The sequence below is a fragment of the Bos taurus genome, chromosome 9, assembly GCF_002263795.3.
Source record: "Bos taurus isolate L1 Dominette 01449 registration number 42190680 breed Hereford chromosome 9, ARS-UCD2.0, whole genome shotgun sequence".
NCBI lineage: Eukaryota > Metazoa > Chordata > Mammalia > Artiodactyla > Bovidae > Bos > Bos taurus.
The window spans coordinates 29,748,042-29,767,041 of record NC_037336.1 but is presented as its reverse complement, the minus strand read 5'-3'; the positions used below and the strand labels follow the sequence as shown (position 1 = coordinate 29,767,041).

At 39.2% G+C, this 19,000-nt stretch overlaps 1 protein-coding gene across 1 annotated transcript; it reads left to right on the top strand.

The window, feature by feature from the left end:
- The first annotated feature begins 5,374 nt into the window (after positions 1 to 5,374).
- On the top strand, positions 5,375 to 18,387 carry GJA1 (gap junction protein alpha 1). The gene is given in 2 exon segments (NM_174068.2): positions 5,375 to 5,562; positions 15,481 to 18,387. A coding segment is annotated over 1 exon segment (1,152 nt). The 5' UTR covers positions 5,375 to 5,562; positions 15,481 to 15,496; the 3' UTR covers positions 16,649 to 18,387.
- The last annotated feature ends 613 nt before the right edge of the window (positions 18,388 to 19,000 follow it).

Sequence of the window (19,000 nt, the reverse complement as noted above, 5' to 3'; positions counted from 1 at the left end):
CGTATGTTCATACATTTGTTATTATAATTATATGTTTGTTCATGTTCTTGATTGTTTGCAAACTTTTTGCACATAAAGAAATCACGTGGACTTAAAAATGGTCTCTATGTTCTCCAAATTTCTACCGCATCTACTACAAAGCCAAACATAAGGTCATGGCGAATGATTATGCTAATGAGGTAACTCCTTTATTGAATGATTTGCAATTTTTATTCTACTTTGTCCTAAAATAAATGTTTATTCTATTCATCCTAAAATATTATAATATTTGGAAGATGATATTTAGCTGACTTAAACTGTTAGAGCAAACAATTAATTGTCAGTCCATTCAAAAGCCACATTGTCTTTTCTAATATAATCAGAACTAACCTATGTGCAAAATCAAGAGTTTCAGATCCAAAACCTCCAGCTTTGCTTCTGGTAATATTTTTGTTGTTTGTTTTTCATTTTTTTTAAAGTGGGCACACCATTAATAGGGTGCTAAAAAATGCAAGCTCCTTTCATGGTCAACATAGAGAAAAAGAACAGGTTTTTTTGAAAAAAGGTCTCAAACTAATATTATTTTTCTTACCATTATGTGCTTACTTTTTCAAAGTTCAGTTAAAGAAAAGCCAGAGCCTCAGGTTGAATAAAGTTCAACCTGATACTGTTTTTGTCTTTCTTGCATAACTAAAATACCCTCACCAGAATGCTTCCTGAGACAAAATAAATATTTGCTGAATAAATGAATGTAAACATTGAGAAATGATCATAAAAATTAGCCAAGCTTAATAAAAAAGGGTGAAGAAATTTAAAGTCAAAGAATTAGACGCTGATTTTCACTCTGTACAGAAGGTGGAGCCAAAGACATATTTATCTACTGGCTGGGATTCTTTCCTGTTAAACAAAACAAACAAGTCTTTTTTTTTTTTTTTGACAAATACTTTTTCTTTGTGCGGCCTCACAGTAAGATTGACTTGGAAACAGGTGTAGGCTACAGAATAAGTTCAGATTTTACCCAGGTTGAGACAATCTTTTATCTTTAAATCACTCACATGGATGACAGATAAGTAAATGGTAACCAAGTTTCAGTTAAGTGAATACTCTGGAGTTCTGAAGTACATTGTCAGACCCCAGAAATATTTATCTATTGAAAAAGGATGCTAGCACAAGTCAGTAAAATGCTGGGAAATCTACACTATTCCAAGGAAAATATGATTGACCACCTGTCACTTTAAGAACACATTTTCTAGCTAGATTTATCAGTTTAGGTAGAGTATTTCTGAATATGCATACTTTTGAGGTTGCAAATTAACTTCTTCCTTTCAGTCCAATAAATATTAGATAAAACAGAAATTTGGTGCCTGGATAGAATTACTGATGTTAAAGAAAGGAAATCCATCTGACAATGCTATCTTAATCCAATACAAAATCATCCCAGACATTGCCCCCAGCCCTGGCCCAGTTTTAGATAATCCTTTTATTCTTCTAAAGCTGACTTCGTATTCCTGCAGAGGTACTGCAAACTTCAACTCTGATCAATCTGTTCTATTCGGAGGCAGCTGATAACCTCATCTACCTTATTTGAGAAGTTATCTTCAAACTCTAGCTTCCTAAAGCACACACTCTCCACTTTAAAACTTTTTTTTTTTTTTCCCTTTATGGTCTGCATTCACTCTCAATTTAAAGGAGTAATTGCCCTTTTCAAGCAGTCCCTGGTAGCTCAGTCAGTAAAGGATCTGCCTGCAATGCAGGAGACCAGGGTTTCATCCCCTGGAGAAGGAAATGGCAACCCACTCCAGTACTCTTGCCTGGAGAATTCCATGGACAGAGGAGCCTGACGGGCTACAGTCCATGAGGTCGCAATAGTTGGACATGACTTAGCAACTAAACCCACTCCCTTTGCAAAATTAAGGCTGCCCCAAGTACCAGGGTGATATTTTCCTCACAAATAAGCCCACTCTCCTTTACCTGATTCCACCTTGCCTCTTCTTTCATTCTTTTTCTTTGCCTACACTAAAGGAGGAAATCCGCTGAGTCTGTGCGTGCTTTTTGGTCCACTGCCTATAGCCTACCTCTTAGTTATATTACCTGTACCTGTGGTTTCAAATATCAATTCTATGAATATAATCCCAAATTCACAACACTTTTAACCTGAACTTCACAACCCATGTTTTAAACTGCCAGTCAGGTATCTTCACCAAGATGTTTCAGTTCTTCAAACTAAATTTTCCAAACTGAAATCATTAAATCTCTTTCAGCAAATCAGTTCTTCCTACCAACTTACTTTTTTGTGTTAGTAATATTTTCCCAATCAAAACTCCAAAATCAGTTTTCACATTCCTCTCCCTTGTCCTCCCAATTCAATCTGTCATCAAGTTCTAGGGCTGGAAAGGACGAGTACCTTCTGGTCCTTTTTGACTCCTAGTCCCCTAATTCAGGTTCCTCGGGTTCTTATAATTCACTCCTGTACCATTACAATATTCTCCTTACTAGTCTTCAATCTATGGCAATCAATTGTTTTTTAATGTTCACGCTACTCACTGAAGTGGGAGAGTTGGTGTGAGATAAGCACTTAAAAGCCTTAAAAATTAATCCGTTCATCTCTTAAAATTTCAAAAATTGCTATTTCGAAACAAAGGTAAAAATTAGAAAAATGCAGTTGGTTTTCACATTAAGAAATACTTCTCATGATTCTGAAAAATATCGTGCTCATCACTGTGCAACATGGGTAAAACAGAGTCCAAAGCCTGGCTCATCGTGGCGCCTAAAGAACTCTGCAGATGACAGAATTCTCAATGCCTGCCTCTCATCCCTCATAGGGCAGTATAGCCTAGCAAATCGGGCCACATCCATTTCTTATGCATTGACAAGGCCTGAAAATCAGAGAATATATAGTTCTGTAAAGTCAGTGTTTATATTAATGAAATGGTATTTTTGAGAATCTGAGGAAAACACGTTTAAAAAATCTATCCACAATTTTTGCAAAAGATGCCAATGGAGATAAACTTCTAAGGTCAGATAAATGGGATACTTTATAGAAAATATATTATTGGTCAAAATATAACTCACCAGCACTGCTACAGTATGAAATATAATAGGAATTGCTACTAGACATTTGGAGAAGCTTCAGGTGTCCATGAAAGATAACTGTGGTCAAGGCTCAGTGGCCTAGCTCTTTCTGAGCTCTATTACTCATAGGATCAAATCTTGGTGGTATTATTTCAAAAGAAGAGAGGATCACATAGGATGTCTTCATCTCTTTCATGAATGATTTTTGTGGCAATCACTCTAGAAATAAAAGATATAATACAGTCCATATGTTAAGAGAACTTATTTAATTACTGGCTAATGCTATAACTAATCTCTTGGGCTTAGAAAATGGTTCAAGTGATTCTCATGAGTAACTTAATTTGGTACAAAGAGGTTCTTTCTTTCTCTTTGCAGTTGGTCACATAAGCAACAGACTGAAAAGAAAAGGAACCAAAACATTTAGATAACAATATCTTTTTATACATCTAACAAAACAGAATCAGAAATAAACATAATTTTTCATTAAAAAAAAAAACCCTGCTGTAAAATAGCCAATTCCAACTTTTCCTTAATGTAACTAATTCTGAATTAGCATTTTAGGAAATTTTAAAACATAAAGTGGATGATTTCAGTAATAAGTGTACTTGATAAATCCTTTTACAAAAATAAGCCAAATAGTTACATAAATTAAAAGAAGCACAGATTTCTTCCCTTTTTTTAAGAGGGAGGGAAAGCATATTTTCTTAAAATAAAAAGAGTAAATCATATTTTCATGAATGTGTTCTGAATCAAGGAAAGTAATTTTTAGTTAGGACCAAACAGACTCATCTGAAGGAAAGGACAATACGAATATAAGACTGAAGCAATAGTCATGGACTACTGATCTTGAAGACTTGAAAATCAGATTATTATTTCTACTTCTTTGTTCCCTTTATTTAACATAAAGAAAAACGTACCCTTAGAAATAGCATGGTCAGCAAATAAGAGAGCAAAACTGTGTCTTAATGCTACAACATTTCAGAAGATGTTTTAGTAACACCTATTAAGGTGTTTTATTTTAATGAAATGAAATTTAGGGGAGGATATCTATCAGAAAACACTTGCGATCATCTTTTATTCTAATATTTGTACTAGTGACAAAAGAGTAAAGAGTATTAAAGCTGGATCAGTTTGCCTTGTTTCCAGATAATAATGGCCAATAATTTCCAGAGAATTCCCTGCCCAGCCTCAGGAGCATCACTGAAGCCAGTTTATGGGAAGTGTCCTGCCACAGCCTCTAGCATGGCATCTGGAGTGTCCTCAAAGAATCTGTCCACTCTAAGATTGAGGCCACATGACTCAGGCTATTATAAATCCTAAGCCAGAGGGCTGAAGAGGGAGGACCCTGGAAGTGGTGGGAAAGCACATAAAAACTGTATGTGGAGCTCTGGGGGCATCAGGCAGAAAACTATCCAGTGGGCTTTAAAAAGGCAGATGGTCTCAAGAAAAGTTGATAGTTTCGGGACCCACTCAATGTCAACTTAACATGTGTATTTCACAAAAAAATAACCTGCTATTTCACTACAAAAGAGATTTCATTTTTTGTGAGTTGGCACGAATGCGGCTGAGATAGTATAAATTTTCAGTTCCCTGGAGATCTGGTAGGGGTCAGACATCTAGATCTTCATAGTCAAAATGTATTACATATAAAGTAGTTATATCTATTGTTTTATAAAACAATAAGCTGCAGTAAAGAATAAAATTCAAAGCTGTCATGAGGTTGGAGGGTGGATTTGGGATGGGTATATCACCATGAAATGTTCCTTTTTGAAATTTCTCTCCCATCTCCATTTCCTTTGTTCGTTGTCCCTACTTAAACTAAGAAGAAAGGAATTCGCTGGTGAAAGAACTCACTCACATCCACCCACCTTTAACTTCACACACCTTTGTCCAGTAGGAAACAAAGTCTGTGCTGGCTATATTCTTTTCCACCACTTTAACTTACTACAGCACACATATATATTACAGTAAGTAAACTTTTAGAAAAGGTTGTATTATTCTAAAACACATTACTTTTTTTTTTTTTAATCCCCGAACTTTTGGTGAGAAAAGCACTAACTGAAACCCATAATTGTATTTGTAAGCAGTGACTTAAGCAGTGGCACTCACGTCTCTACTGCTACTTCGTCTCGTCAGCACATTTACAGCACAATTTTGTCTGGACCTGGCTACTCCTTCTTTCCCCAACCCGTCCACGTTCTCCGGCCCGCTCTCCACCCCCCTGCCCGCCTTTCCTCTTCTCCTCCCCTTTCTTCTAGCCCCTCCCTCCCTGTTGAGTCAGTGGCTTGAAACTTTTAAAAGCTCTGTGCTCCAAGTAAGAAAAAAGCTTTTACGAGGTATCAGCACTTTTCTTTCATTAGGGGGAAGGAGTGAGGAAAGTACCAAACAGCAGCAGACTTTTAAACTTTAAATAGACAGGTCTGAGTGCCTGGGCTTGCTTTTTCATCTTTCTTCATCCTCTGAGGAGTTCAATCACTTGGCTTGCCTACTTCACTTCTTTTAAGAGAAAGAGTAAGTTTTTAAAAGAACTTTACCTAACCGTGTCTTTTTCTAGCAGTGAAACTTTTCTAAAGTTTTTAAATATGTTAAATGTAGCTTTCATATGACACAATAAAGGGAATGATGAACTTGAAGATGTCTGTAGTTTTAAAGTTAAAATTAAACTTACGGTATTTACTTTTTGACTGCTGAAAAGTTTTTCTTTTAATAATGCAACAGGTAAATAAGATTCACATCTTTCTGATGAGGATAAAGAACTAATTTACTGGATATTTCGTTTTCCATTTTAGACTGTAATTTTACTTTTGGGGGTGATCAGTAACAGTCTAGGTGCTTTGTAACTTTTTGGGGGGGGGGAGGGCGAGGTTAGGGGCCTACGTTGGGGGTTTGACTGACAATACAAAAATCAAAGTGCAAATTTGCTTAACGTGCTTGCTATAGAATTCTACGCTTTGTTCTTTTTCATATGGAAATCTTGACTGATGTTCTATAGCCTTGCAAAGCAAACTTCCTAACAAAGTGCTTTGTTAAGATCTTGCGGTTACTTGACTTCCACGTGGTTCCTTCCTAGAATTTTACCCAGTAAACAAAAGGTATAAAAATCAGAGTTGTGATATTGAGGTTCTTAAAGCCACAGTAAAGGGTTACTTTATGTTAGCAGCACTATGGAAAAATCTTGAGACTCGCAAGAGAGCCACCATTGACTCGACCACGCTGGCAATTCAGGAGGTGAAATCCCTTGAATGGGTGATGGTTACTTACAAAGCATGAACAGAGGGAGAACAGAAGTCTCGGAAAGAGTGTATGCCTGGGTGTTTTTCCAAAAGGTCTCGTAAGGCAGGGGCTCCTAGAAAGAATAGGAATCTAAATGTCTTAAAACAGCCCCTTAGAGGGAGCTCCCCCCACCCCACGCCACCCCATCTTCCGCTTGTCCGATCCTGTAACAAACTTCAGACCTCTGGGGCAACTTTTTTGAGTCGCTGGGTGCTGCCAGTAGGCAAAGATAACGCGGATTTGTTATTTAAAAGGGTTCAATTTCTCACATGCTCTTATGGGTAACACACATTCTGTTAGCTAGAAATACAACCTTGCGTTTTCGTGTCCGGTAGGGGTTTTGTCTGATATAACTCCACAGACTATTAAGTTTAAATTTTTGGTGTGACCCTGCAGTTTGAAGTATTTGCACCAGAGAAGGTTGAAAAGCAAAGAAAAATGAAAGCTTTCGGAAGGAGGACGGGGGCCTGGGGCCCGGCGGGAGCGGGGTGCCTCCTGCCATCTTAGCATCCGCCCGGCTCGCCCGGGGCTCCTGCGCTGTCTGAGCCCTGGCGATTTGCAAAGGTTTGCTCAAAGGAGTCCTTCCGATCCTCTCTAGTCTAACCCTGAGCAGGTCCGAGTTCCGCCACTGGGAAGGAAGCGGGAGGGGGAGAGCGGCAGGGGGCGGGGGACGGGGGGTGGGGGAGATGGACTGTGTGCCAAATAGTAAAAAGAAGAGCAAATGATTAATTGAATTAACTGTATCAATCTAATTTCCCCTCCAACACCCACTCCCGCAGTGGTTTTTTTTTTTTTTTTTGGAACTTGCTGAATCCTACTGTATAAACTGTAAGGAAACCTGAGCGCCTTGGGAATTACCTACCGTACCTAACTGGCACTTCTAACTCTTCTGTAAGTTCTCGAAACTTCTCAAGAATGAGGGTGGAGTGGGGAGAGCGGAGGAAGCCCCATCATGAGATGAGTAAAGTGCTAATGACGTGTCCGGAGGCAAATCAGTTCCAGAATTCGGGAACTCAGATCTTCCCCGGTTCCTAGCAGCGGCTCGCCCACCCCATCCTTTTCGCTAGTCATCCAAATATTTACAGAGCATCTCTGATAAAGCCTATCAAAAGTTCTCCTTAACCAACCGCATCCTCACCCTAGGGCGTGCCTATTTTTCTCTCTAGGAGTACAAAGTGGGGTTGGGAAGAGGAGAGCTATAAACTGTTGGAAAAACAGACATGGCTTTACTTGGAGGTGGGTTTAATTTCTTTTGCTTCCCAAACCAAGTTGGTAATGAAAAGATGCTTAATTTCCCCCTCTGAAAACTGGACACATATGAAGTTAGTCTAAAATGCCTTGGGCACTTTGAAGAATAGATGATGAAAAAAATTTTTAAAGGCCTAACTTGTCCAGGAATTGCTGAGAATAAAAGCCTCTAGTAATACAGAGATCTCATTAAATTAACTCCGTCTCAGAGAATGAAAAAAATCCAGGGAAAAAAACACTTCATGGAAAAGAGTAATTAATTCCTCTATGTAGGCCAGGTTGCCTGAAATTGCCTCTGTCCTGGCAACGTGTACGTGGAGTGCTTTTTAGTTTCCGAAGTCAGTACAGTTTTCACCTGTCCTTTGCCTGCAAAATGCAGTGGTAATGCGTTGATCCTACTGCAGTGGCTTTGATCCCACTATGTTCCATATTTTTCTACTACCTTTTATGGTTTATCACTGCTGCCCTATCCACTCAATTCCTGGCCCTTTACAGTGTAATTCTTACATTGCTCACCCTTCCTGGAAACACAGTGTCAAAGCAAGCATCTGAAAGGGTGTGTTTTCAGATATTGAGAGTTGTTTTGTTACTTACATGTCTTCAATTCCTACCTAGAGGAGAGTGGGAACCTCACAATAAACTGCATTCCTTCCTTTCTCTGGTGATGTGCAGAGATGCAGCTGGGTATGAGCCTCAGCGCCTCTCTATATATGATACCCGAGGGAAGGGAATGATAGGAAAGTCACCAGTGATTAATACCTCCTACTCCACCTTTCCGGTTCTGACTTCCCTTCAAGATTCTCAGTTGTTGAAATTGTTGAAGCGTATCTACACACGTTAGTTCAGTTCTGGAGAGACAAGTTATTATCTGGTGTTTACCATTAATGTCAGTATTCAATATAGATAAGTCAGATTTCAAAAAAATCCCTGGAGTTCAGTGGGAGTTCTCCCTCCTCCCCCTCTTCAGATAAGCACCTAAATTCTCTACTTTGTCTCCACATTGCCTGTCTAGGTTCCCCATTTGCCTGTGTATGTACACACTGTCTTTTGCCAAAGGTAAAACACAGACCATGCTGAGCCATTTATATAGAAGTTTTATATATATAAATTTTTCCATAAGAGTTTCTTAATTTTCAGTAACCTTCGCATCCAAGTTTTCCTAGCTGTCTAAATACTTTATTTAACAGACGTGTTTTGGGACGTCCCTGGTGGTCCAGTGGTGAAAATGCCTTTCTTCCACTGTAGGGAGTGCAAGTTCAATCCCTGGTGGGGGAACTAAGATCCCTCATGCCACGTGGCACCGTCAAAAAAAGAAAGTGTTTTATGGAATGTCTAAAATTCACAGTAATATAAAAAATACATAGTGGGTTTTTTTTAGCAATTTCTGTAAGGCAGATGCATTCTCTAGTGTATGACTTTTTCCATGATTTAGAGAAGATGTCTCCAAATAGAAACACAAATACAGGCAGACCTTTTTCATGGTCTTTTCTCTTCAATAATTGATAAAGGGTAAATTTGTTTCAATCTCTTTGAGGTTGCTATTGTACTCATTTCAGGAGCTTTTGGTTACCATTAGGAAAATGTTAATCACTTCTTAGGTATTATTTTGCTAAAGGAAAGAATACCAAAGTTAGAAAATAAAAGGGCTATATCTATATCTAAAAATCATTTAAAGAGGAATGAAACTTTATTGAGCTTTTACTAAGAGCTTCATGTTCATGAGTTACTCATTCAGTGTTCATTAAGGAAAGAAGATTTAATACACTTGTGAGGGCTTTTGCCTCCATCCAATGGCAATCTAAGAACACAGCTTTTAGCCTGCAGCTTCTGACTTAGGCTCTTTCTTGTATCACCATCAGTGACCATGAGAAACTTCTGCTAGTGGGGAGTTGAGTGATAGCTGTTGGACTAGGGAGAGGATTATCTATTTTTGTAGGTGTCATCTTCTCTTTGGATGGAGTTCCTCACTCCTCCACTCCCATCTCACATCATTGTTCTGTGGAGGCTGATGTAGATTGACTATGTGATGAAAAGAGGTGAGAGCCAAGGTGAAAAGGCACGTGTGTTCCCCATCCCACCCGCAAAAAATCAATGCCACACATCAGGTACACGTCAGAAGAAATGTAGCAGCATTGCATTCTTTACAAAAGAATCTAAGGCTAATCATGGAGCCATGGGCAGAATTTTAAATAGAGTAGATGTTTACACGAAATAGGTTTGATACACCAGGGCTTCCCTGGTGGCTCAGACAGTAAAAAAAAATCTGCCTGCAATGCAGGAAACCCGCGTCTGATCCCTGGGTTGGAAAGATTTCCCTGGCAAAGGGAGTGGCTAAGGCTGCAGTATTCTTGCCTGGAGAATTCCATGGACAAGAGGAGCCTGGAGGGCTACAGTCTATGGGGTTGCAAAGAGTTAGACGCGACTGAGCAACTAGCACACCACAGAGTTAGGCTGACTACCCACATATAAGGAAGCAAAGGTTGTTTATTATCTGATGAATATATATTTTTCATAGTACCTGATTCAAGTCACTGAACTGCCTAACACACCCTCAACCTATGTAGAGATGTTACATTAACTGGGATTGATACCAGCTGTTACTCTTCTAAGAGCCCCAATCTTACCCCAAGATTTATCATTCTTGAAATAAACACAAGTTTTAACAGGTTATTTCTTGCACTGCAAGATACCGTGGGATCTCTCTCAGCAACAGTTGAATTGTGTAGTCCAGTCAGAATTCAAATCCTGCGGAATTGGACAAAAAAAAAAACCAAGTTTTTTTGTTGTTTCTTTGAAATCTTAACCTGTAAAACAGCATAATAGTGAAACTGCATAAATATCTATGATACCAGATACATTTTGCAAGAATTCCAAATCACTATGACCTTGTCTAATAAATTCAAGACCTTGTTTAACAAATTCTTTGTTAAAGAGCCTGTTTTCTTAATTTAATCATACTACTTGCTCAGGAATCATTAAAATATATTGCTACAACAGACAGTTCTCTGTTACAGCAATTATCACTTGAAAGATTGAATAGTTTTTATCATATGAGATGTTGACAATACTTTTTTTAACTGTGTAAGTCCCTTTTTAATTAATTTGAAACTTCAGAAGTTTGGGATAGGTAACTATAATTAAGAGAGTCCCAAGGAGGTAATAAACAAACAAACAAAACTGGTGAAACCTGGTACCTTTTTTGTTACAGGCCCCTTTCAATTCACTCAATAGATACTCGGTATCTCTCAACTCTTTTAAGCACTGGAGATACAGCAGTGGACACAAGAAACTCCCATATAGAAGTCACATTCTAGTTGAGAAAAGCAGATAGAAGTCCTTGTCATGGAGGCAGACAAACAATAAACAGATAAGTACATATAATATGTCATTATATGGACCATTAAAAAACAAAAAAAGAACAGGGGGAGTAGCCAGTGACAGGCCTGGAGTACTGGCTGAAGAGATGAGACCAGAGCCAGCCATGGGGATGGGACAGAGTTGATCAAGGCAGATCAGCTTGTTAGTTTTTTTCAGATTGTTTGAGGGGAGTAGATTGGCAAGCAGGGTAACAGGCTGTCAATGTGTAACCTGAAGAGAGGTGACGTGTAACCTGGTGATGGCTGAGATCAGGCTAAGAGCTGGGGTGGTGGTGAGACTCCTAGTCTGTTTTGGGGGGAACACAAAACCTATAGCATTTGCTGACAGATTGAACATGGGTTATGTTAATTGAATGTGGGTGTGAATACTACCCAAAGCACATCTAGCTGTTGTAACTATAAGAGGAATGGTCACAACTGAGCCCACTCAAAGTCATTCACCACAGGGGAGAGGGGGTCTTACAAAAATTAAAGAAAAACATTAGAATTTACTGCTCAGTTTTGAAGTTTATAATTTGGGGGAGGGGGTCCACACTGCATGGCAAGCCGGCATGCCAGATCCTAGTTCCCCAACCAGGGATGGAACCCCTGGCCCCTGCTGCAGTGGAAGCACCAGGGAAGTCCCAAGAGGCTTATAATTTTTGGCTTAGGATATTAGAAACACACATGGCACTTCCTCCTCCCCGACTGCCCACCTCCAAATCCATTAAATGATTTTGTCAGGAAGCAATCCTGTTTACCTTTTTTTTTTTTTCACTCACTCAACAGATTATAGTATCTCTTCTTACGAAAAATCTTTAAAATTGAAAGTAAAATATATTCTAATTCTCTTAATCATTATTGGGACATTTATGACATAGTGTCTTGATTATAGCTTTGGCACAGTGATATGTTACTATATCTCTGAAAAAGGAGACAGTCAAAAGTAACTTAAAATTGAAGGTTTATTTTCCACTTTGAATAAAGTATTTGAGTCTTTGTGTTCGCGGGGAGCAGCCAATGGAGGTAGAGGGTCAGGGGCTGTACAGTAACAGGTAAGCTCTGTTCCCAGGTGCCCAGAGAGTTCTGCTCCTCACCCTGAACCCTCCCCACATTGCAGAGAGTCCAGAAGGTGCTTGGGCAGGTCACCCTTAGGGTGACTGAGGTTTTGGCTTCTAGTCTAGAGGGCCATGAAGAGCCATGAAAAATGTGATCTAACATGGTACGGAGAGGACATGGTCCAACTGCTGTCAAGCATTTGCTACTAACAAGAACTTTGTACAGCTCCTTAGCCTAGACCTTAATCTATATATAAACTTCCACCTTGGGAACATAGCAGTGAAGAAATGAGTATACATGATATATGCTCAACTGCCATGATTTTCTAAAGTATCAAAGAGAATACTTATCTCATACTGTTGAATGTGAGTGAGGTGTATAGTCTATAAATCAATGCTGGGGGATTCTGTAAACATCATCATGACTGCTCCTTATAAAAAGGCATTAATTTTTCAACCCTGACTTGGAAAAATTAAACCAATAATGGGGATGAGGGGACAAACAGTTAGTAGAATTTCTAATTCACAGCAAAGTGAATGACTCCCAAAAAGGTTTTGCTACCTCTCTTTGAAAATCACAAGCATTATAAGCCATTACATTAACCACTGACCGTCTCTATGATAGTGCTAATAACAGGTATCTACATGTTACAGGATACAAGTTTTCCAACTGGATAATTCATATCGACAGATGAACCAGTGTAACTTCATTAATTAATGCAAATGACAACTGTATGGCTCCTTAAAGAAAAGACAACTTTGCTACTACCTGGAGAGCTGCCCAGTAACCAGTTCACACACTGGTGGCAGTATAGGTTATTTTTGTGGAATCTCAGAACTATATGGTAGTCAGGTTTTATTTTCCATAGAGTATAAAGAAACTTAGTAATTATTTGTCACAAACATCAGTATATTTTGTTTGAAATAATAATGGAACATTGACTAAAATCTCATTGTGCCTGAAACTTTTTTTTTTTCCTTAAGCTCAATCGTGTGAATGTGATGAGATTGTGTAGTTTATCATTTTATACTTGATTGTTTTTGTGGCTCATCTTCCCTACCCCCCACAACTGGAGTATTGAGCAAAAGCAGATGACACTGGCAAAATAGTGAAATTCTCTACAAACAGAATCAGGGCCAATTTACACATCATCACATCGAAACTGTCTATTGATAGAGCTCCAGAAATTCTGCTCTATTTGTTTGACCCTCATGGACTGTATTTCTTCATTCCCAGTGCAGTGTCTTCTGCTAAATTGTAGGTTTTTTCTTTGACATTCTCTCACATCAAACTGTCTGTCAAAGCTAAATTACTCCCTCTCACTTCAAGCCTTTCCCTGGCTATTTAACTCTTTGTCAATCCTCCTAGCCTTTTTTCTTGCTTGACTGCTCATTCCATACATCAGTTTCACTGGCACTTTACCATCTAAAATGGCCCTTCCTAGTGGGGAAGCTCCTGTTCTTTATGACCACTGACAGAAGGGCGTTAATTCCTATAACCTGCCCGCTCATCTCCACTCATTATACCCTCTCACCTCCCCAGTCAGTCTCTGGCACCAGTCTCTGGATTGTCATCAAAAAATACACACTGACTGCTAATTTAGATAGCTGATAACAGTTTCACTTTATGGATCAGCCATCTCCTCTTTGTTCCATCCAGGAAATCCCAGGCCGGGTTTCCAATTCATTTTTTCTGGCCTCTATAGCCAGGAGGTACAAGGAGTAGGCAGAAGTGTAATATTGCTTAGTGGAGAAGAAGATTCCCCTGGATTTCATTTACTTCACATAAGGAGAACAGGCTCATAGTTTAATTCCAGCTGAAAAACTTCTATATATTAAGACAGCAAACTTATTTGTCAGAAACCTATTTAATCCTACTTTTAGTTATACTCTTTAAAATTCAGTGAGTTCCTGCCTGGGAAGTCTTTGCTTTGCTTGTTTTTAATTATTAACTAATTTTTGACTGTTTCATCCTGTTATGAACCCTCCAATAACTCTCTGCTGAAAATTAGACTGTATTCTCTATGACTGCCTCATGCAATATTATTCATTTCTTCCCAGATTTCAGCCCCTGATAAGATTTTATATATCAAAGCATGAGAACATTTCTAACTTTTACTCAGCTTAACTTCAATTTTAAGATGAGTGTTGTGCATTGGAAAGCCTTGGTCTTGGGATTGAAAGTCTTTTTCTGGCCTTACTGATAGGTGAATATTTTCAAAACTTCCCTGGCGGCCCAGATGGTAAAGAACCTGCCTGCAGTATAGGAGACCTGGGTCCAATCCCTAAATTGAGAAAATCCCATGGAAAAGAGAATGGCTATTCACTCCAGTATTCTTTCCTGGAGAATTCCATGGACAGAGAAGCCTGGCCGGCTACGGGCCATGGGGTCACAAAGAGTCAGATATGACTGAGTCACTTAACACTTTTAAGGACCTCAGTTTTCATCAATTGAATGGACTACTGGCAATTAAAAGTATAAATTGAACTAATAACTTTGGGGATTCCTGTCATCTCTATACACTTGAGGCTATTTCTCATCCCCAGTAATGGGGAAGTCCTAGGCTTAAGATATCAAGGTAGTGATAGGAAGTTAAGAAGAGTGTGTGGGCTGAGGGTCCAAAATCCAGTAAAGGAACTCGAAAGTATACAGGAATCCAAAGATGAAAAACAACCATTTTTACTACAGATAACAGATTACTTTTTATTTTGCAGGCTATAATTAGCATTGAGGCCAACTGAACTCTTACTTGAAATGTTACGTGCATTTAGTATTTGTTTTTGAAAGTAGGTTCCTGCATCTAGGGATACAGCGTGTCACGATGGTACCTTTGAGCACAGCATATTTGCCTCTGGGTGGAAGACAGACGTCCAAACCACATAAGTCAGTGCTTAAGAAAAAACAGAAGTATAAATGACCACAGTACAGAGTATGCACAAAGACACTTGAAATACCAAGGAGAAACATTTCAGTTTACAATTGGGAATAATGTGCTATATGTAATAGGATTGAGGTTTGAAAACAGATCATGTGCATGTGCATGGGTATGGGAGTTTTTACCTCAAGGCTTAGGTACCCATAGGTTTTGAATACTACACATCAGCATTTCGCTTAGGTAGGCATGCAGATACAGGCCTATCAGACAAGAATGAGCCTCATTTTTCAGACAATAAAATAAGCAGAGACATTTAGCACTGACAGCTTCTCAAGCGACAGGGTGAGACAGTGGCTGAGCAAGTAATACCTCTTCACAAGGTTAAGATCTCACTTTACTTGGCACATAGGCTGTGCTCTTTCTAAAACTTAGCATATATCAAGAAAATCTGAGACCTCTTTTCAGGGGAAAATGGAATCATTTGCACTTGTGGGCTGTTTTTTTTTGTTTTTGGAAGGAAATATTTTGTAATATTTTGACTGTTGGCTGAAAGAAACTGCATATTAAGCTAATAATTTGGATCTGTGATTATTTAGTTGTCTTTTGCTTTCTTTTCAGGCAGTACCCAGGCAACATGGGTGACTGGAGTGCCTTAGGCAAACTCCTTGACAAGGTTCAAGCCTACTCCACGGCTGGAGGGAAGGTGTGGCTGTCAGTCCTTTTCATTTTCCGAATCCTGCTACTGGGGACAGCGGTTGAGTCAGCCTGGGGTGATGAGCAGTCTGCCTTTCGTTGTAACACTCAACAACCTGGTTGTGAAAATGTCTGCTATGACAAATCCTTCCCAATCTCTCATGTGCGCTTCTGGGTCCTGCAGATCATATTTGTGTCTGTTCCCACACTCCTGTACCTGGCTCATGTGTTCTACGTGATGCGAAAGGAAGAGAAGCTGAACAAGAAGGAGGAGGAACTCAAAGTTGTTGCCCAAACTGATGGTGCCAACGTGGACATGCACTTGAAGCAGATTGAAATTAAGAAGTTCAAGTATGGCATTGAAGAGCACGGCAAGGTGAAGATGCGAGGGGGCTTGCTGAGAACCTACATCATCAGTATCCTCTTCAAGTCTGTCTTCGAGGTGGCCTTCTTGCTGATCCAGTGGTACATCTATGGGTTCAGCTTGAGTGCCGTTTACACTTGCAAAAGAGATCCCTGCCCACATCAGGTGGACTGTTTCCTTTCTCGGCCCACGGAGAAAACCATCTTCATCATCTTCATGCTTGTCGTGTCATTGGTGTCTCTTGCCTTGAACATCATCGAACTCTTCTATGTCTTCTTCAAGGGTGTTAAGGATCGTGTGAAGGGAAAGAGCGATCCTTACCACACTACCACTGGCCCACTGAGCCCCTCCAAAGACTGTGGATCTCCAAAATATGCTTATTTCAATGGCTGCTCCTCCCCAACCGCTCCTCTCTCGCCCATGTCTCCTCCCGGGTACAAGCTGGTCACCGGAGACAGAAACAATTCTTCCTGCCGCAATTACAACAAACAAGCAAGTGAGCAAAACTGGGCCAATTACAGCGCAGAACAAAATCGAATGGGGCAGGCAGGCAGCACCATCTCTAACTCCCACGCACAGCCTTTTGATTTCCCAGACGACCACCAGAATTCTAAAAAGCTTGATGCTGGCCACGAACTACAGCCTCTCGCCATTGTGGACCAGCGGCCTTCCAGCAGAGCCAGCAGTCGCGCCAGCAGCCGACCCCGGCCTGATGACCTAGAGATCTAGGTCCAGTTGAGATCCCACTCAGTTGTGGAGAAGAAACAGGTGCTATAAAAAATGCACCTTAGGTGTTCATTTTGTTTCATTGGAGGTGGTACTCAACAGCCTTGCCATGAGGCTTAGAAAACACAAAGACATTAGAATACCTGGTTCATTGGGGGTGTTAGGGATAGGCGAGTGGAGAGGGAGGGGATGAGGGAGGTACATGTTGGTATTTAATGTAGGTGATTCAAACAGCTTAAGTTCTAAGTAAAAGTTGCATTAGGTGATCCATAGGTAAGGGCTTTTTCTTTCCCACACACCCCTAAGAATAGTTCTGTGTATGTGAAAGAGTCAGTGATATTTTTGGTTAAATATTTTTTTGTTCTACCAAGAAACTGAAATAAGTTTGACCAGGAGAAAATCCTTTCTGAACATTTTACTTATCTTTATCAAGAAAAAGACAGAGGATTGTCTTTATGTCCCTGCTAAAAACATTCCATTGTTAAAATTTGCACTTTGAAGGTAAGCTTTGTAGGCCTGACCCTCCAGGTGTCAATGAACTTCGCTACTAGATTTTTTTATTCGTGGTATCAGTTAAGAGTTCAGACAAGGCCCACAAAAGAAGACTTTCCATGCATTTGCAAATCTCAGCCAGTTATCTTTACATTCTTTTTTTACATTCACTTGCATATAGTATTACCATCACTTTGCATCATTCCTCAACTACTATTCATATTCGTTTAATGATTTCTATAAACATTTTAAAGACAGTTGGGATATCACTTAACATTTTTTGAGTTAGAGTCAGGGAAGCAAGCCATGCTCAATATTTAACAGTCACTTGTCTGTGAATGTGTGTGGAAGAGTGTTTTATTTGTCATGTATTGGTACAAGTAGATGCAGTATAAACTCACAAACACAGATTTGAAAATAATGCACACATGGTGTTCAAATTTGAACCTTTCTCATGGATTTTATGGTGTGGGCCAATATGGTGTTTACATTATATAATTCCTGCTGTGCAAATAAAGCACATTTTTTTTCCCTAAGATATTTTTTCTCCATGTATCCTATTAAGGATACTGGGTTTTTTTTAATTTAGATTCTTTTTCTCTTTTCTTTCTTTTTTTTTTTTTTTTTTAGAATATAGCAGTAATGCTATTGCTGAAAGGAATGATTTTCTTTTTCTGAAATATAATCATTGATGCTTGAATGATAGAATTTTAGTACTGTAAACAGGCTTTAGTAATTAATGTGAGAGACTTAGAAGAAATGCTTAGAGTGGACTCTGAAGTGTGCCTAAATGAATTTTGCAGTAACTGGTATTCTTGGTTTTGTCCTACTTAATACACATTCATTCAGAATTTGTATTCTATTTTGAGTTTGACAGTCTTTTGGAGTAACCAGCAACTTTGATGTTTGCACTAAGATTTTATCTGGAATGCAAGAGAGGTTGAAAGAGGTTTCAGTAGTGCACATGTAACTAATTTATTTGAAATTTATCCTAAAGAAATCTACCAGTTTCTTCAAATGCTGTTTAAAAATTCATCACAGATGATTAGTGAAAATACAAAATATCATACTTTTCTTGTTGCATGTCAGCTACATAAAGAGTTTTGTACAATGAGAAATACTAATTTGTTTGACATTCCATGTTAAACTGCTGCCATGTTCAGCTTCATTGCATGTAATGTAGACCTAGTCCATCGATCATGTGTTCTGGAGAGTGTTCTTTATTCAATAAAGTTTTAATTTAGTATAAAGATAGCCTTTATAGCCCGTGTGATTTTTAAAACTTCTATTGCATCTATTCACAATTATCAAAGACAGTTCCATGGATTATGAGGAGTTGGACAAAAAAGATTCACAAGATTCCAGAATCTTCTTGTGTAAGCCACCAGGGAAGCCCCTTTAAAAGAATAGTTTTTATTGTTAACTAGATTCAGTGCAACATTGATTAACATTTTTGAGTATTTATTCAACAGAGAAGATAATGGATAAGAATGAAGAATTTCGAATATAAAATTAATGAAAGTGAAAGTCATGTCTGACTCTTTGTGACCCATGGGCTATATAGTCCATGGAATTCTCTAGGCCAGAATACTGGAGTGGGTAGCCTTTCCCTTCTCCATGGGGATCTTTCCAACCCAGGGATTGAACCCAGGTCTCCCTCATTGCAGGCAGATTCTTTACCAGCTGAGCCACAAGGGATACCCCAGGAATACTGGAGTGGGTAGTCTATCCTGTCTCCAGCAGATCTTCCCAACCCAGGAATTGAACCAGGGTCTCCTGCATTGCAGGCAGATTCTTCACTGAGCTATCAGGGAAGCCCCCCAAAATTAATGAGATGTATTTAAAATAAGATAATAGTGAGTA